Source organism: Bemisia tabaci, chromosome 1 (assembly GCF_918797505.1).
Source record: "Bemisia tabaci chromosome 1, PGI_BMITA_v3".
NCBI lineage: Eukaryota > Metazoa > Arthropoda > Insecta > Hemiptera > Aleyrodidae > Bemisia > Bemisia tabaci.
The window spans coordinates 32519287-32536116 of NC_092793.1; the positions used below are offsets into that span (position 1 = coordinate 32519287).

At 39.9% G+C, this 16830-nt stretch overlaps 2 protein-coding genes across 5 annotated transcripts in view; both read left to right on the plus strand.

Annotated features, from left to right (window-relative positions):
• Positions 1–16830, plus strand: part of LOC109037149 (uncharacterized) — a 549607-nt gene that overhangs the window by 375619 nt on the left and 157158 nt on the right. The gene's annotated exons all lie outside the window — the stretch shown is intronic.
• On the plus strand, positions 1201–11281 carry LOC109037150 (uncharacterized). Its single transcript, XM_019051660.2, has 6 exons — positions 1201–4178; positions 4659–4795; positions 6050–6259; positions 7606–7959; positions 9166–9310; positions 9989–11281. The coding sequence occupies exons 1-6, from the start codon at positions 4124–4126 to the stop codon at positions 10456–10458; spliced, it is 1371 nt and encodes a 456-aa protein (XP_018907205.2). The 5' UTR covers positions 1201–4123; the 3' UTR covers positions 10459–11281.

Below are 16830 nucleotides of genomic sequence, written 5' to 3' on the forward strand. Positions count from 1 at the left end.
CGCAGACTTCCTGTCATACTTACTTTATTTCTTAACGGAAAACTACTCAACAGCAATTCTTTAAAACTGCCGTGATTTTCCTTCTCTGTGTGAAGAAAACTGCAAAAACTTCAAGGAATGATGTCAATTTGCTCTTCTTTAAAAAATAACACAGAGGCAGAGATTTTCAGACACCGCAAACGAGGTATGTGATTGCCGACTTACACCGTCGATTTGTCATATATCGATGGTGAAACTACCAAATCACATATCTCGATTTGCGACGTTAAATTGTAGACTTCTTTTCATACTTTATTTTTTTAACTACTCAACGTCAATTTTGTTACTATTTTTTTTACTTATTGTTTTTTTTACGTATCGCAAACCCGTTTTTTTTTTTTTTTTTTTTTTTTTTTACTGAGAATTCGGTTACGGTTCGAACCTAACCTAACCTAACTTAACTTAACCTAACCTAACTCGAGGATTGTGAGTTGGACTATAAATAATTGATTGATTGATTGATTGATTGATTTGCCATTTGGTGAAATAATATCCCCTGATATTATCTAGACTGAGGGTCTTGGAATCTGTTGCAGGCGTCAACTGGGAAGTTCAAATGCCTGAGTTGCAACTGCGCGCAAAGTCCTGTGCGCAAGGCTCCTCCAAGGAAGAAATCAATCCGGTTGAAGTCCAAGCTGATAGGGATAAAGCCTCTGCCCCCGCCCGACCCAAAGACATGGGGTTGGGCAGAGGCTTCGGAGGCTCAAATACCAGCGGGTGGAAAAACCGTTACCATGCTCGACCAGGAGCCACCATTGACCTATCCTGCCCCTCGAGTGACCAGGGAAGAGGTTCGAGGCATCAAATCTGTTATCGGTGCTCGGTTGCGAGGTCGAAGAGCCGTCAGATTCTACAGGAGGCACAAGTCCTTGGACAGGGACAGTTGTATGACGATCGCGAAACTCCTCGTAAAGAGGGAGACGGATGCCGGAAATTACAAATTGGAGCAACCGTGGTTCCTACAACTCCGAGAGATCCTGGGCGAGATTTTTCCCAATGTCCCGCGGGACCTTTGGTACAACATGATACCTCTTGAACCGAAGAGGAAGTATAAGTATAAAAATAACAGAGGAGGTCCGGCAGAAAGTCGCAACTTTATCAGGGGAATCCTTCTAATCGCCTACCGCGTGACACGTAGGACACTTTTAAAAAACGGTGTCATTTAGCCGAAAATTCCAGGAAACTAAACAAACAATTGAATCCTGAATTATAATAGGGGATCTTCATCCTTTTTCGCCCACTTTCACTGGTTATGAGTTCGTTGTCATTTATTTGATGTCAGTCCACTCCCCCACCGAGAGTACCTTCATTAGAAGAGTATGTATACCGGGTTACATGAAGCTCTTAGGATCCCAAAAAATGGCGGCGACTCAAGGTTGGAGAACGTGGGAGAAGATGGGAGCAGGTGAGAAGCAGTGGCGTGGCGTGCTTTGCGATATATCGATTGATACCCCACTCAAACCTATGAAAAAAGATCGATTATCAGGGTGTTCGTAGCGAACACCTATGTAATCGATTCTTTACCATAGCTTCAAATGGCGAGATATCGATAATCGATCATTCACGCCACGCCACTGGTGAGAAGGGGTTGTTGCCAACCTTTGCCGTTTATGCTCTGCTCCTTTCAGCCTTGAATTTAGAAGGTTCATAACTTGAACTTACAAGATTGATAACTTGAACCTCTACTATGGCAGGTCATAGTGGAGGTCTAATTGTAAGTTAAAAAGCCGTTTTCAAATGAAATGCTCAATATTGGATTCAAAACTGAGCACATACGTTTACCTGCGGAATTTGAGCGAATTTCATGGTCATTAATGCAAGTAAAATCCCATTATCTCCACTTAGGAATACTCTGCATGTGACGACCGCCATTTGTTTGGATCCTAAGAGTTCTATATAAAAGGCGTGAGGTGGCTGAGCCAATCACGATTGGATCCTTCAGTGGCCATATTCAGTCTTTAAAGGTACTCTACTCCCACCGTCAATAAAGTTCATAATTCAGGCTGCATGTCACTAATTTCAGTTCCTTTTATGAAAGCAAATTATTTTCGTTTTACATTTCGTAATTACTATGTTTTTCCTTTTCTAATTTTCTCGATAAAATAGTAACGGTCGGTAACCATCGAATGAGTATTTTTTAACCTACTGACTTTCATCCTGGATTTGTATGTGTTGTGAAAATAACAGAATAAAAATGTTTAGCATGAAAGCTTTTCGTGCCCTCTCGATGTATCAAAACTTCTTTTGCTCAATGTACTCATCTACCCAGAATACCCTCCGATCGATCCAAGCGAATTATTTTAATGCATTCGTGAATTAAAACAAGAGCATGGAAGGATTCAGTAAACGAAGACCAACTGGACTGCATTTTACAATTTGGACCTATAAATTCTGGCTCATCTGAAAAAACACTTATGTGCATAGGGAAAATAATGGCTCATATGTTGTTTTTAAACCGGGCCGGATTTTGTAGTTCCAAATTGCAAAATGCAGTCCAACTGAAGTCTCAGCCACATTTTTTTCTGCAGCATTTCACAGTATACTAATTTACACAACGGAAAGTTGAGGAATCAACTCCTGAAAACATATATTGTAAGTAATCTATAGGAAACCAAGGTGTTGTGGACATATGTCTTTAATTCATTAAAGCTTTTTTCAGCTAATACTTAAAACTACGGATTGACCGACGAACCGGCTCGCAATCAGCTGATATGCGTGTTTAAAACTTTCACAGTAGCAATGATCTTTCTTATCATCTACTAAGTTTTTAATTTCGGCCCTATCATGTATTTGTGATGTAAAAGTTCGTAAAAATTTCAAACTGTGACGAAGTTAATGTTCAAGATTTGTCATAATACTCTGATGATGGCATAAGCCCAAAAAGGCTTCAGTGAATTAAAGAAATATACCACAACAACTTGGTTTCTACTCATTACTTACAATACAAAATGGTGTTGTTCAATTGGAACTCTATAAATCCTGAAGGCGGTATGGGTGTTGAAATTAACGTTATTTAAACATAATAAACACGACGTCGTCGTATGATTTGAGAACAGCGATGGAAAATTTCATGAAATTTATTCGAGTGAAATTTCTCGCGTGAAATTTCATGAAATTTATTGAAACTTTTGGGGATAGATTCAGGAGACTAAGAAACGACCAGAAACAGTAATTCTAAATTTTGAAATTTTTTACCCGAAGCGTAAAACATTCGCGCGTTGCAAATCTTTTCGTTCAGCTAAGAGGTCAGGTTGGGGCTCTTCTCTCTAAACTCCCCTTTTTGCCCCCTCCTTGTGTCTGGCACCTTCAGTAGAGTAGCATAATACCGCAGCATCAACAGAAAGACCATCTGAAACGCTTTCAGACCTCCAAAGGTTTAATCAATAATTCTAAAAAAATTATTAAGTTTTAACTTTTGTGAAATTTATTCAAACCTTATGAAATTTCACTTTCCATCTCTGTTTGAGAATCGTTCAATGTGTTTTAAGTATGTACATGTACATATCGCGCATAGGAATTTATTTTCGATTTTTCCGTTGCGTGGATCGCAGCACATTTTACGGCATTTTAAAGATGCATACATCGTCTGTTCCCCTGTGCTAAGGAAGAACGCCGTATAAACCTTCAGGCGTTGTCAAATTTCCTCAGACGAAATTCGAATTTCTTAGTGAATTTATGAATGTCCTCCAAGTTTTCAGATAACTTTACCTAAATTTCCTGAGAATTTCAAGGAAAAATGTTCATAACTCTCCTCAACAATTATCATTTTACCGGAGAAAATTTGACAGCTCTCGCATGTTCATACGGCATTCTTCCTTAGCACGGCAGTGTTGAACCGTTGAACGTAATTAAAATTATACAGGAGAGGTCCATCTGTAATGAGGGACATAATCATTATTCGTATTTGTCCCTTACGGGAAAAAAAACGACTGCAGTGCTGAAAAAATCAAAATTGAGTTAATGGCACTGCATTTAGGCGTGTCCTATGTGAACTCTCTCCCACCATGACGACTAGCCATGGCAAACCAAACCAGAGTATCGAAAGTTTGAATTTTATACCTCAGTATCCATTTTCTTGCGAAAAATGTGTTCAAATTTTCTGTCCAGGAGAAATCAAGGAACGCGTGAATGTGAAGAAGGTAGGATATTTTTCGTAAAAACCTTATTAATTTATTTTATATTTTTCCATTCTATATTTTGTTTTACTTTTAATGTGAGGCGGGTGGGAGGATCTCTATTTTTTTTTTTTTTTGTAGGTAAGGAAGAAGTGAAGAAATATTACAATTATTATTTTAAATTCCAACATATTCAAGTATTCAGGAATTGATTGTAAAATTATTTTAAAATAATGTAAAATTGCCATACTTTGTCAAGTCCTGAACTGTCCGCTACGTCCTCAGCATTTTTAGCCCACAAAACTACTTTCTTTTGCCATACTGTTGAATGCCAGGGAATGAAGGTATTATTGAGAATTTAGGCCCTAAATTGGTCTTCCCTGTGAGCACTCTTGCTCCTCCTACCGGTGCAGATGCAGGACTGGTTCAGCTTCTAGATTCTTAGTCTGAACCTTGGAAGAATTTGCCGAGTTTGCTAATAGTTATGTCTCTTTATTTTGTCAGGTGAGATACACCGACCGGAAGTGATACATGTATTTTCGTACGATCAGCTACAAAATTGCAATTCTAACTCCATATTCACCAAAATTTCTTCGGAGGATCCTCTCGGAGAAGGATCATTTACTGGCGCTAAAGACGTGGTAAGCTTCATTTTGAATCAAATGTTGAAAAAGAATATAATTTTCCAAAGAAAGCAAGAAAGCAATTACCTAGTCTTTTCGATTATTTTTTTTTTGTATTTACATGTATTATTACATGCTATTGCACCATAGACAGGGTTGCCACAGTCAGGGGAAACCGGGGAATGTCAGGGAATTTTCAGACGTTAGGGAAAACCTAGAAACGTCAGGGAAAATGACGAAAAGGTCAAGGGAAAATTATTGGGTCACCTTTATTTGCTGTCGAGAATGGGTTCGACGTTTCGCACAACGCACTTTGCTTGTCTTTTTAACCATCTGACGTGTATCTTCAGTCGCCAGGCAACTGCGCCAAAATGTGTCGAGGTAAATGTCGCAAGGTACTTCGTATTCTAAATTCTGTGGCAACCCTGCAAAGAGTACACAGAGTCGTAATAGGAATGAAGGAGTTGACGCCGTTGTTAAGCATTTTCCAGTCACGGAATTCCATGACTCCTGCGTGGTGCCGGGTCACCATTTCGATGCATTATCGAATTTTAGAATGAGTCACTTTCGTATCAACGAATTTTGACATGCGAATTATTTGTCTGACGGTACATGACGCGCGAAACACGATGCGCACATTGAAAACGCGGGAAATTAACTCAAAAACCGAGATATACGTATTTCAAATCGCTCAACTTATCCGATCTAAAACGCCCTGGTTTCGCGCCGAACCGAATAATGTCATCCGGCACTGATCAGAAACGAGCACGAGTCTCTACGACTTCCGTCAAATGTCTATCTACTCCTCGTACATGAGAACAATACTAAAGTCGAAATCTTAAGAATCTTTAAAATCGAATCGTCGAATCTTTAGAATTAAAGAATCGAATCTCATTTGTGTTAGCTGTAGTAAACATGCAACAATTCCACATTGAAACACGTTATTTTTTAACAAACACAAGTGGAAAATGAGAGAAGATTGCGATTTGACCACGTACCGCAGTACATCACCACCGTTAGTTTCCGCCATTCGAGTGCGTTTCAAATGTCTCGTAGTTTTTGGATTTTTCAAAAGCGGTTTTCTTCGCCATTACGGCTCCACATAAATGCGGAAGAATCATCACATTATCTACTCACTTAGTACTTTCAGAATATTAAGTAAAGTAAGCGAGGTTAAGTGACCCGCTGAAATGAGGCTCCTAGTTTTCTACAAATTTTTCCGCTCTTATTTTATAATATTAATGAAGGTTTTTCCGTTTCGTTTGATTTCAGAGTTTCAAAGACTATTTAGATGCCTGTTTTTATACGTTACCTGAAGGAGATCTCAAGGATCAAAGGTTGGACATCGTGCGGAAATGTGTGGATTACCTGATCATGCGCTACGGGTACAACCCATCGGTAGAGCAGAGGGTCAATGCTGCCAAAGAAATTGTAATGCTGTATCCACGATTTCGGAATCAAGATCCGTCGTCAAAGGGATACGTAAGTGACTCACCTCCATAATTGGACGTATTTCTGTTAAACGGAACTAAGCGTCAAATTGAGTTCCTTTTGAGGATTTTAGAATCTCGGAAAGCGCGTTCTGTAAAACGGAACTAAAATCCATGGAAAAACATTGCGAGTATAGGATGGACTAGCATCGCGTTCCGCAACACCCGCCAATCCAAGCCCCCCCTCTCTCTTCCTCCCCCTATGGCGCTTAGTTCCGTTTGACAGAAATGCGCCAAATCATCATTCAAATGCGCACTGCATAGATGTGCACCATTAGGGAATGATGAAAAAAGAAACGGAGGGCAAGTATCTCTTAGCTTAATATTGAAATCGACCGTAGATCGTACTCCGCAATATAAAACCATAAGAGTAGCAGGTCACGCTTAGGAACGCAAATCATGTAAAAAACCGGTTTCTCCTCTTCTTTTTCTTGTATTGCAATTACAATTAATGTATCTCATGGTCAAATGTTTGATAAGTTAGCCTTTGCATACATCGACATCTTGTTAGCCACGAGCAGTTTTGCGTTGCATTATCAAGATGTAAATCAAGATGTGGTCTAAAAATTCAAAAGAAAGAGAACTTATTCGAATAATGCGACTCTATTTTTTTTTTTATTTACGCGTAGTATTATTTAAAATATTTCCAGGCGACATCTATTTTGTCGTGTTCGGGCTTTCGCAAGTTTTGACTTCATACGTACATACAACTGCAGTGCCTCAAAGTTTGCATCGTTTTTTTCAAAATAATCTTTTTCTTTTTTCTGGTAGAAGTCAAGGAATTTCAGCCCCAGTGGTCTGGGCATTTTCCTAACAGGTCAGGGCAAATAGGGGAAATGTGAAAGAATTTTGAAAATCAATTTTTTAAACTTGCAACCTTATCGTTTTTACACTATGAGAAGGTTCCGTCGTGGCCAATTTTTACCGTGATTCGCGGAACATCGTGAAATTTCTGAAAGATATCAATCTAACAATAAACATATACACTGACACTTCTGCGATTTTGTACAAAACGGTAGGTGAATGAGAAAAAGTTGGATCGAACCCACTCATGATGCTTGATGGTATGTTCGATTCTTTTAGAAGGTAATTTTACGAATTATGAGATAAATTTTTTCCTCTATAGTTCGAATGCCTGTCCAAATGTGGTTTATATCTACTCTTGTAAAATGTATCCAAGCCGAGTAAAGTTATCTTCCTCCCTCGGAAACTTCCTGTTTCCTTGGACTAGGACCATAACTTTTATATGAAATTGCAGTTTATAATAGAAGTAATACTGAGCATTAATATTCAGGGTCTCTAAATGCTTTCATTACCGTCTGGCTTAACTGTTTTCAGGAGCACCTAGCCGATCCCGACAATTACGGGGCTGGTTTTATCTCGAACAGATTCAAGAATGTCAAAAGGAATGTTCACAAGAAAGGTATGAGGGTAAAAAAATTCTGGAGGAAGGCTAAAAGGGACAGGGACTCTCTCCCAGCGAAGCTCACGGCACGAGACGTTTTCATCGAAGACGAGGAATTCCTTCGTGCCATCGAAGTTTTGAAAGCGGCCGCACCAACCAAAGATTTACAATCCATCATAGATACAACACTTAAATTTGCTCCCTTTATCCAGAGATACGTCGAGGCGAACGCATCTACCATGGACTTGGAGGCAACCTTTCCTCGCTTCTATGACGTCAAAAACTTGGTGAGCTTTTAAAATAGGTTCCGTGAAAGCCACTTTCCCTCTCAGTTAGGATCTTAACATTTTATTAAAATGGAAAGCAGAATTTTGCAACTTCGAACTGAGACAAATCGGGGATTCATCACAACGTGGAAACCGTTTGCCCGGTAGTTTCTTGTGCCCCGTCGCGGCACGTAAATGTAGTGTCCCAATGAAATTGTTTCCTGTAAGGGCCCGTCCGTAAATTACGTAACTCTCTAGGAATGGAGAGAGGGGGGGGGGGGATCAAGGAGAGCGTTACGCCATTTTGCTTTTACGTGTGAAATGATGGGTACCCACGTCACAAAAGCGTTACCGGGGGTGAGGAAGGGGGGGGGGGTAAAAATTTCGAAAAATTGCGACGGCCCTTAACTGTGTTGTTTGCTTGGCACAACGAGTATTTTCCGATTTTTCTCGGTAGATGATCTACGTGATTCGTTTGCTTGGCACAATGAGTGCCAGCCATATGAGAACGATGACCATATGAGATCTTCAACGCCATATGAGAGACAGTTTTCTTTGTGTGATGATTCCGATTTTTCTCAGTAGATGATCTAAAGTCGAACTTTAAGTAAACCTAATAAAAGTGCTTCAATTTTTAATGGAGATATTTTAATTGTATCGATGTTCAGGATTCTATTTAGCCTTGATGTCATTAGAACGATTTACGTACAAAAGCCAACAATGTTTAGTGGTACCGCACAATAAATCAACATCACCGTGACCATGTTCCGCCTCCCGTTTGTGAGTTATGCAATGGGGAGCACATACTAACCACAATAGTGGTATTCGCATGTCAAATCATTCAGACAGTGTTTCGCCTTCATTTAAATGTCAAAAACAGTCTCAAGAAGCTGCAATAAAGGTATCTTAAGTAAGGGTATACATGATTAATGTGATATCTCCGTCCGATAGTTGTAATTTTCTTTGCATTGCAGATGCAAGCTATAAATAGATGTATTAACCAACCAACCAGTCATACATTTTACGCGCAATAGTTGTTCATAAATATTTTCGTTGGAACAAAGAGATAGTTCTATTCGGAATCAAAGCTATGAGGCTACCTTCCTGACTTTGCGTTTTAATTTGATTATATTTGGAGCTTCCTTGTCAACGAATTTGTTATATTTTTTATTTATTTATTTATTTTTTATCTATTGTTTTTAAAGATTTGTTTTTTTTTTCCACCAGATTGCTGTTTGTTTTGATCAATTATTCCCGCATTGCTCTGGTGTTACTATCCAAAATTGGTGGAATGAATATCGAGCCGCTGTAACGGTCGTTCTTCAGGAATCTTCGCACAACGTGCAAAGTGCGTACGGCGAGACTTTCAAAGGTAAATTTTCTTCTTCCATTTACCGATCTTTGATGAGAATAAGTCGTATCGTTTTCAACACCTCAACAGCCGAGTCAGACATCCAGAAAAGACTTTTAATCAATCTCATTCCCACGAATGAAGAAAAATCCGGAAATTAAGAGATTTCAAGAAAATCCGGATCTGAGGTCCATAATTACGAGCTATTTTGACACTTAGTCCGTTTCTGGTTTAGTAGATCCGGATTCAGTTCCGGATTGAAGAGCCTTAGCTTCAGCTGCTCCGGGCTTGTCCGGTGGTCCATTTAGGAGCCGTTAAGTATTACGTAACGTACTTTTTCCGATTTTTTTAACCTTCCCTCCGTGTAACACCCCTGTAGCGCAGCCCTACACCCCCGTTTTTGAATTACGTAACGCTGGCCTAACCATCCCCCCCTCATTTTAAAAATATCAAGGAAACAGCTTGAAAAACGACAGGAATTTCAATTGTTTTAAAGTTTTTTTCCCCGCTTAGATTTGTTACGTAACGCTGTGCTTGAACCCCCTCTCCCCCTTGTATCGCGCCGTAACGCTGGCTCGACCCCCTCCCTCCCTCTAAGTGCGTAACGTATTACTTAAACGGTTCCTTACCCATTTTTTGTGCATTTTTTGTCTAGGAATCCGACCTAGGTAACTTTAAAGCTTCGAATTTTTTTTCTAGACTGGTCGGAGGACATCAGAACTTTCATCAACCTGGCTTTCTTGTTTCCATCGCGCGAGAAACGGGACCTGAGCCAGTCGGAAGGGCGCTACGAGGAGCGAGTCGTGGGGGGCCTCGTCAGATTCAACAAAAGCGGAGTCCCGCTCACCGAGTGTTTGTCCGCCGTCCAGAAAAGGGAACCCTTCATCCTAGCCGAAGGAACCTCGAAAGCACGAATCACCAAGTTCTTCGTCGTCGTCGACAAGCACCCGGTCGTCGTGCCCGAAACCAGTTTCTTCGACGCAATCGACATCATGTTCAAGAGCTATTTTCTCTTCTCCATTCCGTTTAATCCAGCTGTTAAGTTTTTCCTCCGCTTTCTAGACTGTTACGTGTATAAAGCGTCTTCGAATACGGCCACGAGTCAAATGAGGGAGGTTTACTCTAAACTTCTTTGCAAGAAGGACGAACTCCTTATGGTTGAACCATGAATACACAGTTGACAGGTCATGAAAGTAATTAGCACGAAACATCAAGATGTCATTTAGATGAGTTGAATTTGTTAATCTTATCTTATCAGGACGCATATAATGTTCAGTTCTGATTGTTTTCTGCGTGATCGCTCTAAAATGTTTGAAAGCTGTCAAAAATCTTATATTATGATTATGACCATTTCGAATACAGTGTCATTATCATTAGATTAATTGTGTTAACATAAAAAATAGGGGGCGAACTAATACTACGGTGGCATGTTGGCGTGGACGAAAAGGCGTATAAAATAAATTAAAATCAACTGAAAAAGGAAAGGAAGTTCCAAAATTGCAATAATTATAAAGTAAATTTTGTTCCATTTTTCAAACATTTCAGAGTAATTAGGCCGAAACGAATCAGAATTGAATACTTCCTTATGTGTTTATTTTGGAAATCTCCGATAGAGTGTACGTTCTCTGCCTGACATTTTGTTAAAAATCCTTGTCAGGGATTCTAGTCTGACATGTCTACTGTGACAACAACCGTAGGTTCACACACCTTATTGAGTGTAAATTTGAGAAGCATCAAGTATCTTTCAAAATTAATCATTTTAACTAGTTTTCTAATTGTTTTAAATCGTCCTATTTTTCATAAGTGTCTTTTTTTTGTATGTAATAATATCGAGAACATACCGTTTTTTTTTTTTGGTTTTTCTTTTTGGTAAACTTCGAATTGTTAACTCTTGAATTTTTTAAACTTTGAATTTTAAAAAATTGACCTTTGAGCTATAAATTACTGTTAATTTTTACCTGTTGTCTGTCAATAAAACTTTGCCAAAAGTAATCGAGTGTGTACCTTTCTGTCGGTAGAATTTTCCAGATGTAACAGGTCACTAGGCAGATCCAAGTACAGATTTTAGGAATTTCTGCACAATTGTAACTGTTGCATCTACAGTTTGTAAAGTAACTAAAAGTAACCGTAAACAAATCAATTTTAACTGTGTGCCAAATGATTTTTTCAAGGATAAAATGAAATGGAAGACGATCGGATAACTTAGACGCTTGTAGCCTGGCTGTGTTTTGTTTTCAGATGACCCCCTTGGCTTTGGTGTGACACGTGTTGGTGCTGATGAATCCCTTAGCCCTTTTTTCTGACTTTCTAACTTTCTCTTGCTTTCTAGACTGGGTTCTACCCGTCGGGGAAAGACCGCGCGGGAAGCGTCAGCTATGGGACCGTGAAAACATGAAAAACGCCGTCATTGCCGTGAGGAGCAGGACTCTGGGACTGAAAAAGGCCTCGACGATCTTCAATGTGCCGAAAACAACGTTACAGCGTTACGTCGTTAACGAAGAGTACTCGACGGAGGACTTGAACGTTACCAAAATGGGCAAGCGCTTGGCCTGGGATCCGCAGATGATGATACGAGCCGTCGTCTCCGTCAAACAGAAAAGTCTCACCGTCGACCAAGCGTCCAAAGCCTTTTCTGTTCCCAAGACTACGCTCCAGCGTTATGTCGCCGGCAAAAATACGCCGCAAGTTCTTCTCGGCCTTTAAATGGACCGAGTTTAACAGAGAGGAACCAAGCCACGTCAGCTATTGCCAAGATTAACTGGGCAATTAATTTTTTTACGAGAGAACGTTTGTTCGGATTTCTTTGAAAATTTTAAGGAATTTGCTTCGTACCATGGAGAATTTTCACCGAAATTTGCACGAAAATTAAATTGCCCAATTAAATTTGGCAATAGCTGATGTGCCTTGGTTCCTTTCTATTTAACGCGGTCCAAATTACACAAGAACATAACAACATTTGTAATCGCAGATTACGAATTTAATCCCGAAACTGTACTTTCCCTCAGTTTTGGAAGTGAGAGGGGTTTCCGGAATTTGACACAACTTACTATCAATCGTGAACATAAAATGTTTCCCGGATGACCTCTTTTTTTGTCTGATCTATCACTAGCAATCAGCTGCTGTGCTCAATAGTAGCCATGAAATTTTGTAATTTCCTTTGAAAAATTCATGTGCGAATAAAAGAATATGAAGCCATTCTTCCACAGTAAGTTTTTCTCTCCTTCTCACTTGCATGTATTTTTTGATTGACCTCAATTTGATCATCGTAATTTATCGCCTCTTTTAAAGAAACAGCCCCCCCCCCCCCCCATTTCTAAGTCAGCGCATTTAAGCGACATTAAAAGAAATTATTCGCATACCATCACTCTTTCGCAATGGTTTTGCCTATCAATTCGTTTTGTTCAGAATTTTGCCGATTAATAGTCAAAATCGTACCGCAGGAAATAGCCAGTTTTCTCATGATGGAAACGATTAGATTTAGTGCTTTTAACCGAGGATTTTATAAAGACAGTGATAATACTCAATGTTGAACAAAAAGAGTAATCTTTTATTTTCGATCAAAGTTTTTTCCTGTCTGCAGCTAACTGATTTGCGCAAATATTTTTTCCCCTTCACTAATACTAGGAACTTATCGAAAGGTATACTAAGAAATGCACCCTATTGAAATGTCAGGAGCAGTCAAAACTCCTTCTCTCAATTTTCTTTGTTCCCACTACCCTGAGTAAGTGTCTCTCTGAGGAAGAGAATGAGAAATACCCACGGTTACTGTGCGCCTTCAAATACGCATGATGCAATACGATGCAGCAGTGTTCGAATAGTTGTATCATATGGTTCGACACTATATGTGTATCATAGTCTGATCTTAAGTTAATTGCCTCCTGGTAAGTTTATTCTTCCTTTCTCTGTCGCGCTGCTGAATTTCGAGGTTAATGAGTAGTGTCGAGGCGTGAATGATCGATTATCGATTTTCACCCATTTGAAGCTATGGCGAAGAATCGATTATCAAGGTGTTCGTTGTGATTACCCTGTTTGTCGATCCTTTTCCATAGGTTTAAATGGCAAATCAATCGATACATCGCAAAGCACGCCACGCCACTGTTAATGAAATCAGTCACTGTATAGCGTAATCGTTTGGGCAGTTTGCTCAAAGCTTTAAGGCTCTGGGAATAAGCCTTTCATAGGATGGATATTCTAATGTTAGGCGAGTTTTTAAATTAACTCCGGATATGTACGGCCGCTAATCGATGAATCAGAGATTGATTCTCAGACAAGTAAAAATATCTTTTCGTTTTTCACAATTTAATTAACTTCATAGGTTTCTATCCTAATTATTCATAACGTATTCCTTACATCAAAATTAAAATAAATCCAGGATTTGTGGGGATTGAACCAGGCAAACAGAAAGATAATGTTTCTCAGTTTGTAAAACACGTATCATCCGCATTCCATTTTCAACTTAAAGTGTTCTTGATTTTCCCCTAAAAAGTAATCTTTAGATTTTAAATGTCTGTGGTTCGAGAAGAAGAAATCAGGATTTTCTATGTGTTCCACGGAGAAGATTAAATAGATCACGTTTTGAAAAAAAGATATAGATCTTTTTCGAACTGATGGATTCGATCGAACTGTTCAGTTTTCGTAAATTCAGCGTTGAGACCATGGAATGCTTTGGGACACTTATTACTAGAATAGTAGAAACATAACCCAGGACAACTGACTTTTAACTTTAAATACTATCGCCATCGTTAAATATTTTTTTGGTCTTCAAGATTATCTCATTCTGGTGAATCTTATGAAACTTCATTACGCCTCTGTCTAAATCCGTGGCGTGACGTGCTTTGCGATGTATCGATTGCTATGTCATTTAAACCTATGGAAAAGGATCGATAAACAGGGTGTTCGCAGCGAACACCTTAATAATCGATTCTTTACCATTAGTTTAAATGGCAAAAAAATCGATGTATCGCAAAGCACGCCACGCCACCGGTCTGAATTGCCCTGGACAGTAATCCTACCGGGGTCGCTTCCTCTTGAGGTCGTTTTCTCTAAATACGGTGTCTAGTCTGGACATTATTCTTTTCAAGAATTCTCTTCCTGCTTGAATCATTGGATGTTCTCTATGAGCGTTATGCTAATAATCATTCATTTTCAACAAACTAACCTACTTTAGCATGCCTTTATTTTAGGACAAATAAGCAGGTGCAGTCAAAATAAATAGAAATTCTGCAGGCATATCCCTTATTCTTTTCATGAAACTATGATAGGTAGACTTTCTCCGGACGGTTTTTGAATCAGTCTGATTTGTGCCAGTCTAACGAATATCTCCTCTTGCAACATTTCAAAACCATCTTTCATGTTTTATTTTTTTGAATAGTACATATTTGAAGCTAATAATTTAATTTTTTTTTTTTTTAAAATTTTTTTTTTTGGCTGTCAATCAGCAGATATATATCAGAAGAACGAGGCTAATTAATTAGTATTCGACGGAGAAATACAACACCGACTCAAATGAATCAGTTGCGCTATTCCGAGAATCTAGTTTCGATAGTTAAATTCCACGCATTTTCAAAAAGTAACCAAATATGTCAATCTAAAAGGCCAATATCTCCGTTATCAGCACATGACCTTTTAAAAATACATTATGCTTAACTGAAGCTTTTTGATCAAAAGTGTATTCCATGGTTTCTCCCACCATAAGGTTCTATCAGTGATCTGCCAAGAGCATATCCTTCCAATTTATAGATTAGACCGGGAGGCAACAATGTATGTACTAAAATCCGATAAAAATTTATTTATTCGCCGCTGAGCGCTTACGTGGATAGGCCTACTCATTTTTCATTATGACAATTAGATTATCACTTTTTGGCAGGCTCATAGGGTTAAATGGATATATTTCTATCAAGCAGAACGATGGGGTGTGCTCGTCAGTTCTCTGGCCGTAAGAGTGAATAAGAATAATAAAGCGCCAGTGACGTCAACGGAGGTGGAACCGCCGTCGTCCCGCCTCCGCTTCCGTTTTAACTCATGAGCCCTGTCCACGACGCTCTCGTGCCTTGCCCGTGGCTCATGATACCCGCATTCAGTTGGCACATAGTTCAGTTTGCTGAATTTAAAATCCCGCTTTTCCAATTCTTCAAAAAGAATCACGCCCACTTTTACATTGTTTCTTATGCAGCTTTCTAGAGCACACCCCGTATTTCTCACCTGCACATAGTTCTGTTTGATAGAAGTACGTCCAAATAATTGAATCAGTGAGAACGAAAACACACCAACTCGGTATCTCGAAAATGCTCAAGTTTTATATAAGACCGTCAATTTTCATAAAGGTCATTGAAGTAAGCGCATCTGTTCCAACTCGAACCTTTAAAGTGCCCTTAAGTACTTGTCTATCGACACTCAAAATCTTCTTCTTAGACTAATTTCTTCACCTGTCGTGCAGTTTAGTGTATGTGTCTCGATTACTGTCATTTTTTCGAGTTGGTGTGTTTTCGTTCTCACTGATTCAGTTGTGTATAATAGAAAATAATAGGTTATTCCTCTATAATATGATCAGTATTATAATGAAGAGGGCATCTAATATCTGATGAATACCGTTTGATTTGCAGGCGGCCTGCCGCTCCTGAGCGCGCTCCGACAGCGGAATCTGAACTACAACGTGAACCTCTCGCGGCTGGCCCAGGTGAGCCCGGTGGGCGTCCTCGAGGACCTGAGCACGACCGGCGAGATCCGGAGCCTGCTCATGAGCGACAGCTCCGGGCGCTACATCCTCCAGTGCTACGCCAAGAGCGGGAAGCTCACCTACCACACGCGCAAGACCCTCGTCGCCAACATCATCGACTACGAGCTGCGGGACGACCCGGACAAGCGCCTCGACCAGACCCGCTTCCTCGAGCTGGCCCAGGCCATCGTCGAGATTTTCCCGACGGAGAACGCGGACCTCTACTACTACCCGGCCACCACCTCCGACAACGCCGCCAAGAGGTGCGCGCGCGGCAAGCTCAGGGAGAGGTACAACAACGTCCGCAAGGCCTTCCAAGAGAGCGGACTCATCCCCTCCAGGAAGTGGACCAAACAGTGATCACAGGTGCGTTTCTGTTAGTAGCCTCTCAAAAAGCATCGATCTTTGACCATAGAGTACAATACAGTAGCAATGTACTGGAGCGCAGATGCATACCATATACTGCATATACTGTGCAATACCTCTGGTGTGAAATAGTTGCTTCAAGCGCCGTGGTACGCTGCGGCGCGGCGGGCCTTCAAACCTAACAAGGATACTTCACGCATTGCGCAATGCGTGAAGTATCCCTGTTAGGTTTGAAGGCGCCAGTGCACCGCCGCTCCGCTTTTTGTTAGGCTCTAATACTTAATCTCGTGGAGCCAGCGTTTTTCAACTCATGACTTTGCAATGTTTGCACACTCTGTATGGATTATTCTCATTTTAATCGATGAAAAAAAATATGTAGTAAAGGAAAATATAATGTGCGTTTTATAAATATTAAGGTGATTCCGTACAAACTTACGGATTTACAAAGCACACGAATTTC

Coding starts and splice junctions, on each gene's coding strand:
- LOC109037150 (XM_019051660.2), top strand. CDS start 4,124: ATGTGTTCAAATTTTCTGTCCAGGAGAAATCAAGGAACGCGTGAATGT. Junction 4,796..6,049: donor TTACTGGCGCTAAAGACGTG/GTAAGCTTCATT, acceptor GTTTGATTTCAG/AGTTTCAAAGACTATTTAGA. Junction 7,960..9,165: donor TCTATGACGTCAAAAACTTG/GTGAGCTTTTAA, acceptor TTTTTCCACCAG/ATTGCTGTTTGTTTTGATCA.